Source organism: Gracilinanus agilis, chromosome 1 (assembly GCF_016433145.1).
Source record: "Gracilinanus agilis isolate LMUSP501 chromosome 1, AgileGrace, whole genome shotgun sequence".
NCBI lineage: Eukaryota > Metazoa > Chordata > Mammalia > Didelphimorphia > Didelphidae > Gracilinanus > Gracilinanus agilis.
Genome location: NC_058130.1, coordinates 775,806,772 through 775,817,497, shown reverse-complemented (window position 1 = coordinate 775,817,497; position 10,726 = coordinate 775,806,772). Strand labels below are relative to the sequence as shown.

General features: G+C 54.4%; 1 protein-coding gene across 1 annotated transcript in view; it reads right to left on the bottom strand.

The window, feature by feature from the left end:
• EMID1 (EMI domain containing 1) overlaps window positions 1-10,503 on the bottom strand; it is a 37,285-nt gene extending 26,782 nt beyond the window's left edge. Inside the window, exons 1-2 of the mRNA XM_044685481.1 lie at window positions 10,409-10,503; window positions 10,114-10,273 (exon numbers count right to left, since the gene is read on the bottom strand). Coding sequence (XP_044541416.1) covers window positions 10,114-10,273; window positions 10,409-10,503 — 255 coding nt within the window. The remainder of the gene's footprint in view (window positions 1-10,113; window positions 10,274-10,408) is intronic.
• Between the last annotated feature and the right edge of the window lie 223 nt (window positions 10,504-10,726).

The window sequence follows — 10,726 nt, the reverse complement described above, 5'->3', positions numbered from 1 at the left end:
GAGAGAAGGAGAGAGAGAAGGAGAGAGAGAGAGAGAGAGAGAGAGAGAGAAAGAGAAGGAGAGAGAGAAGGAGAGAGAGAGGGAGGGAAGGAGAGAGAGAGGGAGAGGGAGGGGGGCAGTGTTTGTATGTAGTGTTTTTTGTTTTGTTTCCTTACTGGTTAAGCACAATCTGTCCTATAATCTAGGTCTTGCGAGCCTGAGTGCTTGCAGGAAACATGAGAACCCTTTCAGGGGAGAGACAGGAGCCAAATTCCGATGTTCCCAGGGAAAGCCCTGGGACAGCTAGGAACTACGTTGGCTCACAAAGGCCCCCAGAGTGAGGCCAATTCATCCCACGAGGCACAAGTGTCCAGATGATGCCCCAGTGACATTGTAAGGAAGGTTCTTGCTCAGGTGTGATTTGAAGCATGTCAGAGCCTGTCTATCAACTCCCTCCCACCCTCCTAAAAGGCACAAGACCAAGACTAGGAGAGAAATGTATAAATCATATAGTCCAACCTCATTTTACAGATGGGGAAACTGAGGCCCAGAAAAGGAAGTAATTTGCCCAAGACCATAGAGGAAAAGCTAGGGGAATATCTTGGATAGGAAAAGAACTAAAATTTCTATGGAGCATTAAGGTTTACAAAATGCTTTTCTGACACTGCCCCCCCCCCAGCTAAAGAAGTATGGCTAGTTCCATCATACAGATAAGGAAACTGAGTCTCAGTCAGAATAAGTGACTTGTCTAGGGCCATGCAACCAGAAGCAGAGCCAGATTGAGAGCTAGAAGGCAGCTGAATGGTCATCTAATCCAAACTTCTCGTTCTACAGGGAAGGACTCTGAAGACCTGGAGGTAAATGACTTTCCCAAGTTCACACAGGCTAGTGGTCAGGGCCAATATTTGAAGGCAGACCCTCCAATCCTTAGAACTTTCTACTATGACTCACTGCCTCCTCATTATCATTCCCATTTTTCAGATGGGAAAATAGAAGGCAAATGATTAGGATCGCTTGATCACAGCTTTGGAGGTTCAAAGGACCTTTAGGGTCATCTTATTTTACAGGTGACTAACCCAAAGTCATTCAGAGAATAAATTGTAGGCTAGGATGGAAACCAAGGTTTTTGGGTTCTTTGTCCAGTGTTCTTTCCATTGCCACAGACCGCTGCTTTAGCAATGGTTGGAAGGTAATGGGGGACAGGGAAGGAAGGAACTGTTAACCCCATTTTCCAGATGGATGGGGTGATCCCCAGAAGAGAGAACAAAGTGAAAAGAGCACTGGGTCTGGATTCTGGAAGATCTGAATTAAAATCCAGCCTTAGTGATCCTGGGCAAGTCCCCTAACAGCCTGCCTCAGTTTCCTCATCTGTAAAATGGGGATAACAATTAGCACCTACCTTCCAGGGATGCTGTGAGGACAAAAATGAAATAATATTTTTAAAGCACTCTGGAAAGCTTAAGGTGTTATGGAAATGCTAACCAGTATAATGTGGAGTCTCACAGCACACCGAGACCCAAAGACAGAGCTAACGTGTAGTCGTCCAGGGGCAGAGAGTGGAAGGAGAGAAGAGAGGAAGGGGGGGCTGGGGATGGTCATGAGGCGGATTGAGGACATGGATGGACGAGGGAGAAGGAGCAGGGCATGGAGGGAGCCTCTGGGAGGCTGTTTACACAATCGGAACCCATTAGTCTGGGTGGGGGGGACACAACAGAGAAGAACTTCCATGTGTGGACAGCTGTTAAGAGGGGAAGACTGCTGAAATCCCCAAGATTCCAGCTCTAGACTCCATTTGGGAGATAGCTCTGGGATCCCCAGACTGCCTTGGGGGCCTCGCCCTCTCTCCTCGTGCCTCCTGAGGTCCCTTCTCACGGAGTCAGTTGGGGATGGGGAGAAAGTGGGGCAGGGACTTAGCCATGCAAAGGCACCAGAAGTCCAGGGTTTATATATAAGGAAGGAAGAAAGAAAAGAGAGAGAAGGAAAGAAAGAAGAAAAGGAAGGAAGGAAGGAAGGAAGGAAGGAAGGAGGGAAAAAAGGAGGGAAGGAAGAAAGGAGGGAAATAGGGAAGGAGAAAGGAAGGAAAAAGGAAGGAAGAAAGAAAAGAAAGAGAGAAAGAAGGAAAGGAAGGAAGGAAAGAAGGAAGGAGGGAAAAAAGGAGGGAAGGAAGAAAGGAGGGAAGTAGGGAAGGAGAAAGGAAGGATAAAGGAAGGATGAAAGAAAAGAAAAAGAGAAAGAAGGAAAGGAAGGAAAGAAAGAAGGAAGGAGGGAAAAAAGGAGGGAAGGAAGAAAGGAGGGAGAAGAAAGGGGAAAAGAAAGAAGGGAAGAAAGAAATGAAGAAGGAGGGAGGAGGAAGGAAGGAAGGAAAGAAGGAAGGAAGGAAGAAGGGAGGGAAGCAGGGAAGAAAGAAAGGAAGTAAAAAAGGAAGGAAGAAAGAAAGAAAGAAGGAAGGAAGGAAGTCTTCTGGGGTGGGCTCCCACAGCTGGCTCACAGGGAAGGGAGAAAAGTGAATTCCTAACTTCCTGAACCCCCACTTCTTCCCTGGTCCCCAAGCGGGCCCCCTCCTCCTTCCCTGAACACAGAGGGTTTGGTAAACTGTAAATAACTGACTGACAGGCTGGGAAGGCTGGCCTGACTCTGCCTTCCAGATGTGGCACAGATGTTCATGGTCTAGCCAAGGCCATGGTTTATGCCTTCACCCCATGAGAGAACACTGGAGGCCAGGAAGGGGACAGTCCCAAAACCCAGGGTGGGTATGTGGATGGAGTTTGGGCCCCTCCAAACTCAAGTCATCAGATTAGGGATTAAGATCTGGAAAAGACTGGAAGCCAAGAGTCCAAACCCTTATTTTACAGATGGGGAAGTCGAGGTCCGGGGAAGCAAGGGAACTCTGACATCATCTAGGCCAATCCCTTCAGGTTAACACATAGGGAAACTGAGGCCCAGAGAAATTAAATTTCTTGGTCAAAGTCACCGAGCTATGAAGTATCCAAGGTAGGATCTGAAACCAGAACTTACTGAACCCAAGCCCAGTGCCCTGTCTACTCTGCCAAGTTGTCTCTCAAAAGTATTGAGAACCAGAAACTGGGCTCTCTGACTCACCCCCTTTGCGGGAGCTAGCTGGCCCAGCAGACGGAGAGCTGGACCCTTGAAGACCTGACCCTAAGTCCATTAGATTTTCAGCTCCTTGAAGGCAGGAAGTGGCCTTCTTTTCATCAAAAAGAGCCACTCCCTGAGGGGCTCACGATTGCCTCTTAAAGTCAGCTTCCTGAGAGCTGAAAACTGGAAGGGACCCTCGAGTTCCATCTAATCTCCCCCTGTAATACAGATTGGGAAACTGAGGCCAAGAGAGAGCACGGCCACAGGTCATAAGTAGAACAGCCTCTCCGATCTCAGAACCAGTGCTTTCTCAGTGCCCTTTGCCGTCATGCCCTGACCTTCCCAGACTCCTCTTACATGACACACTTGTGACCAGAGCCAAAACTTGATTTTTTTTGCCCTAGGACATGTGGCATGAAATGAGCCTTTAGTTTAGTTGGCAGAAACCCGAGATACCAAAGAGCTTTTTTTGGGGGGGCCAGGAAGGGTGAGTGGGGAGCTGCCGTGTATGGAGGACCCTCCATGTCTGGGCACCCTGTCCCCCTTTGCTCCACCTTGGGTATGGCCTGTTTGTTGCCCTCTGCCCACCTCCATGGTTTTATGCCCCCATAACCTTGCCTGGGGGGCCCCGAAGTGGCACCATGGGGCACAGAGCACAGCACCTGGAGTCAGGAAGACTCATCCTCATGAGTTCAAATATGGCCTCAGACGCTTACTATCTGGGTTACCCTGGGCAAGTCACTTCACCTTTTCTGCCTCAGTTTCCTCATCTGTCAAATGAGCCAGAGAAGGAAATGGCCAACCACTCTAGTAGCTTAGCTGTGTGACCCTGGGCAAGTCACTCCACCCTTTCAGCCTCCGTTTCCTCATCTGTCAAATAAGCTGGAGAAGGAAATGGCAAACCACTCCAGTGTCTCTGCCAAGAAAAACCTCAAATGGGGGTCACAAGGAGTTGGATGCAACTGAAAAATGACTGATCAACAACCACCTCGCTTAGGATACTTGCTAAGCCTGACTGTATCTGTTCTTGTCACCTGGGCCACAGTAGGTGCTTAATAAGTGCTCGCTGGTTCACTGAGTGCCACCTGCTGAAATCCTCGCCATCTTTCAAAGTCTAGCTTAAGTCCACTCATTCTTCAATTCTAAGGCAGTAAGGGTGGGCAATGGGAGTTAAATGACTTGCCCAGAGTCACATAGCTAAGAAGTGTCTGACGCCAGATTTGAACTCAAGACTTTCCACCTCTAAGCCTGGCTCTCTATCCACTGTGCCACCTTGTTGCCCCTCAAGCCCACTCATTCTTTATCGTTCCCCACACACTGATGAGCTGTGTTCAGGGACCTCTGCTAGGGGTGGGACACTGCTGCCTCCTCCATGAAGCTGTCCCTGATCCATCTTCTCTCCCACCTTGAAATGCCAGAGAGAAACCCCAAGCCCTTCCTTGACTTCTTGGTTGGAGATGGGGCTCCCTTGCACATGTGGAAACAGAGACAGCTTTAATGGCCACATACAGTCGGATGGAGCATTTCGGAGGACAGAAGACCAAGCTCAGCTGTCCCAAGGTCCTGGTCATCCCATTGCGCTCAACAAAAGATGGCGGACCCTGCCTGGAGGGCACTTGCTCAATGGGGGAAGGGAAGGATGGGAGGGAGGAGCCGAGTCGTATATAATCTACAAAGGTGGTCAAGGCTGGGAGGGCCTTGGAGCTCTGGGAGAAATTCTAGAGCTCTCTTCCCTAGTCCAGAGCTCTGAGCCAGGAGACCTAATCTTTTTCTGGCACTATTTCGATGTGGCAGGCCCTGTATCTGCCTCCCCCGGAGGGTATCGTGCGTTACATATTTATATTTCTTTATTTTATGCTCCAGAAACAATTCTAAGAAGAGGGCGCCCAGTGGAGGGTTCCAGGACAGCAAAAGAAAGGAAGATTTCCTGGTCTAGTGGGACCCCCTCATCTTCCAGACAAGGAGGCTGAAGGCCAGAGAGGGAAATGATTGGTCCAAGGCCACTTTGCAAGGGACCGTGACCCCCAAGGACAGAGAGGCAGACCTCAGGATGCCCAGGCCAGAGGGTCTTTCACTACGGACTACAAGCCGCGCCAGGGCAGCAGGCAAGGCCTTTGTTCCTTACAGACCCAGAGGGTGCTCACCGTCAGGTCTCCCCAATTCTGGCTGCGGCTCACAGCGGCCAGAAGGGATGGATCTCTTGAGATTAGGACAATCCCCAAAGGCCTGGACGTCTGGGGCAGACGATGGTCTGGCTTGTGCCTAGTTTGGCCAGGTCGGTTCATCTCAAGGGAGAGTCCAGCCCTGATGGGGACAAGCCTGGGATTCAAGTAGAGCCAGAAGGGACCTCGAAGCTGAGACCCTGAGAAAGGAAACAACTTGCCCGAGGCCAAGGTCTCTCTCCTCACGGTCACCCCTTACTCCAGTCCTGGCTTCGATCTCCAGAAGAAAGACCACCCTGGCGGGGTCCTGCCTCCCCCCAAGCATTTCGCCACCCACGTACCCAGGGGCATCCCTACCGAATTCCAAACCATGCTGTGTATAAGGAGGGCCATCACGGTTTAGGTGGCCTCAGCCAGAGGGATCTGAGTTCAAGGTCTGCCCTCTGATACTTCCCAACTAGGTAACCCTGATCAAGATAATGAAAAGGTGGCCTTGCGTTGGAGGAGGGAGTTTCCTCCTCAGGGAATTCCTCATGCCAGTGGCTGCTCGGTTCCCAGATCACTTTCATTTCCAAGCACAGCCCTCCCCCTGCCCTACATGGAGCCTTTCCTGCTAACAAAGAATTTACAAAGGAAGCAGACTAAAGCGGGTCAGCAGAACCTACTAACCCTTTGACAGAGGGCGAGTCTCCGTGGCATTCCCTACCCAGAGCCCCCCACCTCCCCGAGGAGGAGGAGGCGGCCTTCTCCGGGCGCTCGTCTGTGCAAAACGTTATTTTCTCTGGAAGCTCAGATTGTGGCTTGCCGTTTCCGTTGGTCAGATTGAATGGAATGGAATCTCCCCCTGGCTTGTGCGGTGCCAGTCTGGCTGCTGAGGGGTTAATTCCAATCCCTCTCCCAGGCAACCAGGCCGAGAGAGTGGCCGCCCCAGCCAGCCCTGGGCACTGGAGCTCTAAGGTTCAATTGGAAACCCTCCCCCACCCCGTCCTGCCACTCTTCCGAGAGGTCCGCTCAGTTTGGCGACGGCAGGGGACTGGGCTCCGGGGGCTCCGAGCTTCCCCGAGACACCCCTCCACCAGCACTCCAGAGGCCTGCGAGGCCCGGCCAGGACTTTACTTTACAAATGTAAATATTTGTAGCTGGTAGGACTTGAGGTCATGGGTCAGGCCTGGGATGAGGAACTCGGCTCAGGACTCTGGGCTAGCCAGGAGGACAAGAGGGGAAACGCAGAGAAAGGCAGCCCAGACCAATGTCTGGCCCTGCCTGGCCTACAATCTAGGCCAGGCCAACCCAAAGCTTATGCCAACTTAAACTCAAAGTCTAGCCAAGCCTCACCCAAAGTCTAGGCTAGGCCAACCCCAAATCGAGGCCAGCTCAACCCCAAGTTTGGCCTAGAACAATCTACATCAGTTAGGCCAAAGTCCGTCCTGCTCAGCTCAATCTAAAGTTTGGCCTAGAACAATCTACATCAGTTAGGCCAAAGTCTGTCCTGCTCAGCTCAATCTAAAGTGTGGTCTAGAACAATCTATATCAGTGTTAGGCCAAAGTCTAGGCCAGCCCAACCCAAAGTTCAGCCCAGCTCAATCCAAAATCCAGCCCAGTTCAATCTAAAGTTTGGCCTAGAACAATCTACATCAGTCAGGCCAAAGTCTGTCCTGCTCAGTTCAATCTAAAGTTTGGCCTAGAACAATCTACATCAGTCAGGCCAAAGTCTGTCCAGCTCAGCTCAATCTAAAGTGTTGTCTAGAACAATCTATATCAGTGTTAGGCCAAAGTCTAGGCCAGCTCTACCCAAAATTCAGCCCAGCTCAATCCAAAATCCGGCCCAGTTCAACCTCAAGTTTGGCCTATAACAACAATCTACATCAGTCAGGCCAAAGTCTAGGCCAGCCCAACCCCAAAGTCCAACCTAACTCAATTCAAAATCCAGCCCAGTTCTATCCCAAGTCTGGTCTAGAACCATTTACATCAGTCAAGTCAAAGTCTAGGCCAGCCCAACCACTAGCCTAACCTAGCCCATCATGTGTACCTCAGATCAGGTCTCTAAGATAGTGTAACTGGACAGTGGGAAGAGGCCAAAGGGCAGAGCTGAGGAGGAGACATGCCTGGGGATTCCCATCTTGGTCTCTCTTTCCTACAAATATACAGGAGGTTCCTCAGATGCCTTGCCGAGGCTCAGAGCCTAGAACCGGCCCAGAGGTTCTTAACCTGAAGTCTGCAGACCTGGGAAAACTATTTTGGCAAGTTGATTTCCTTTGGGATCCTGGGCACTTTATCTGGTACGTTTAAAGATATCGATCTGCGAAGGGTCTCTGGGGCCTCACCAGACTGACTAGCAAAGGGGTTCGGGGTACAGAACAAGATGAAAGTCTCCTGAGAGAGGCCTAGCTTGGGTAGGCCCAGGCTCTGCACATTCTAGGCCTGGGAAGATGGGCCTGAGGTGGGTGTGTTTGGGACAGCGTGGGGGGAAGAGGAGCGCTTCCTCTGAGCAGAGATGGGGGAGGGAGAAAGGGAATCTGCCCTGCTGACCTAGGCAGGAAGGATTCAATAAACACGAGGGATTTATGGCTTCCTTCTGTGTCACCTTCACAGGGGGCCTTGGTTTGGCCCGGAGAGGAGAGAAGACGTGGGGCTAAACGCGGGCGGAGGGGGCTTTGGACAGCGCCTCTGGGCCACAAGGCAAGCCCTGGATTCCCGGGTCCAGAACCCCCACCTGTCCTCCACTTTGCTCTGACACAGGTGCTGGGATGCCTTTAACTCCTGAAAGCTCTCTGGCCTCAGTTTCCCTATCTGCACCATGGGGGGGGGGAGGTTTACAAGGCCTCTAAGGTCCTTCCAGTGAACATCTAGTGTCTTAGGAGCCTGTTTGATAAGCAGGAGACTAAAGGGTTAAGAGCTTCGAGCTGCTAACATGGAGAGAGTGGGGTGGGGGTTGGGGGGGTCATAAGGAACTGGATCCCCAGAGGGTTGGCTTCCCTCTCTTCGGTCCTGCCAGGGGCCACCCGGCCCCTGCCCCCTTCTCTTCTAGCAGGGCCTGCCCTCTGCCAGCACCCGCCCCCCAAGCCCGTTGTTGGCAGGCCCCTTCCCTTTCCCTCTGCAGCCTGCCCACGCCTCACATTCTTGGCATGGGAGGTCCCAGAGCCATTGTTTCCCCAGAGAGACGGGGCCCAGCCCACGTGAGAGGGTGCGAGAGCCCGGCCCAGCCTCGCTCCATCCCCTCTTAGCTCGTCTCTCGCCATTTGGTAAGGACGCTCGGCTCCGAGCATCGGAGAGACGGAGGGCAGAAGAAGAGCTTCAGGCAACAGCTCGGAAGCTGGGAGGGGCCCAGAGGCTCTGCCTACAGACAGGGAGATGGAGGCAGGGGGCGGAGAGGACCCGTCTGGGGGGTCACCCACCCACAGAGGCCCTCGCTGACCGCCTCCCTGCCGGCCTCTGCTTTATAAAACAGCCCATGGTGGGGCGCCAGTAGAAGGAGGAGGGCTGTCCTGGCCATTTTACAGATACGACGGACGGGACATAGAGATGGTGGGCTGGGGAGGGCGGCACGAAGGGAGGCCGTTATTGGACGTTGCCGGACATTCTGTCCCCTCACTGCCATCCCCGGGGATGTGGGGCAGCGGAGGGGGATCCCCTCTGCCCTCACGGATGAGACGGGGCAGCCGGGTGGAGGGAACCGAGCTAGAGAAAATGCTGAGGGCAGAAGGTGGCCCTCCTCCTCCTCCTCCTCCTCCTCCTCCCCCCCCCCCCCAAGGCCTCTTCCTGTCCCTTATGGGCAGAGGAGGACGCAGGAGAATGAGGGTTCCTGGCCTCCAGATAGGGCCAAACATTCCTCTGCCCCCTCCTCCTCCTCCTCCCTGGCGCGGGTCCCTGGAGGTCAGGGTCCAAGGCAGGGCTGGGCCACGAAGGGCTTGGGGCGTCTCTGAGCCTCGGCCCTCCTCGGGGGCCCTGTGGCCATCCTGCGGGCACCCACTTCTCCCTCCCACCCCAATGCCCGGACCCAGCCCGACCTCGAAATCGAATCCTTTTAGAGCCGGAAAAGGCTTCAGAGGCCGGGCGTGGGACGAGGGGTCAGAGGGCCTGAGCTGGACGGGGTCTTGCCAGCCATTCAGTCCTGCCCCGGCCTTTTACAGATGGGGAAACTGAGGCCCAGAGGGAAATCCCAGATCCTTGGAGATCATTCCGTCCAGGCTCCTCAGGCCACAGATAAGGAATGAGAGGCGGAGGGAAGAGCGGTGACTGGCCCAAGGTCACACAGGCTGTCAGAGAACAGGGAGATTTGAACCCAAGTCCTCGGATCTCAGCCTCAGCCTCCTTCTGTTGCTTCTCCTCTTCTCCCCAGTGAACTACACAGGGAGGCAGGAGCAAAGGAGCAGCAGTTAGTGTTTGTTACTGTCACTATAAACACGCCATCGCAGCGGACCCTGGGAGGAAAGATGGGCGCGAGGATTCCCACGTTAGAGATGGGAAAACTGAGGGAAGAAGTGCCGTGGCTCGAGAGCACGGCCAGGAGTCGAACTCAAGCCTCTTCCCTTCAACCCGAACATGCGTGCTTGGGCCCACGTCCACAGGCCGACTCAGAGCAAAGGAAAGCTCTCGAACCCCGGATCAGGGCTGGCAGGGACCCGCGAGGCCACTTCAATCTCCTCCCTTTCCCGGGCCGACCCGCCGAGCAGAGCCGGGCCGAGGACGTGGCCAAGGCAGGCCGCCCCGGCTCTGCCCCCCCCTGCCCCCCAGGGAGGCCTCCAGGCTTTGTGGGGTGCCTGCCTGGAGCCCGCCTCGGCTCTGCCCCAGCCCCGCCCCCCAGGGAGGCCTCCAGCCTCGTCCCACTCTAGGCAGGATCGTTCCCTTCCTCCCTCCCTTCTGCCGAGATGCTGGCCTGGAGGAAGGCGGAGGGCCGGGGAGGGGGCGCCGGGGGGCCGGCGGGGGTCCTACCTTCCTCACAGCTGGTCCCCGAGTGGCCGGGGCAGCACTTCCACTCCAGGGAGGTCACCGTCTTGTACACCACTTTGTACGTAGGTCTCACCACCGTCCGGTAGCTGCAACACAGGCAAGACCCCAACGCGGATTAGCTTGGAGGACTTCAGGGGCCCCAGACCAGCGGCCACTGCCTGGGGCCGGCCGGCCGCTCCATCGAAGGCCGAGAGAAGGGGAGCTCCTGGTGCCCCACTCACAGCCACTCTTGAGAAATGGCGGCTGAATGGATGGACCAGTGAATAAAGGGCCTCCCTGCCTCCTGCCCGCCTCGTCCTTGGACCTTCGCCCCCATGTTCGGCCTCACCCTCAGGGGAAACAGTGGCTCAGTGGATGAGCCGGGGCTTGCCGTCAGGAAGGCCTGGGTTCAAATCCTCCTACTTTAGACACTGGCTGAGAAGGCCTTACGACGGAAAGCGGGGCAGAACCCAGGGCTCCCTCGGCTCGTTTGAAGCCTAGATCCCCCCTGTGAGCCTGGATGTGTGCCAGAGGCAATGTCTGCCTCCCTCTGTGTCCCG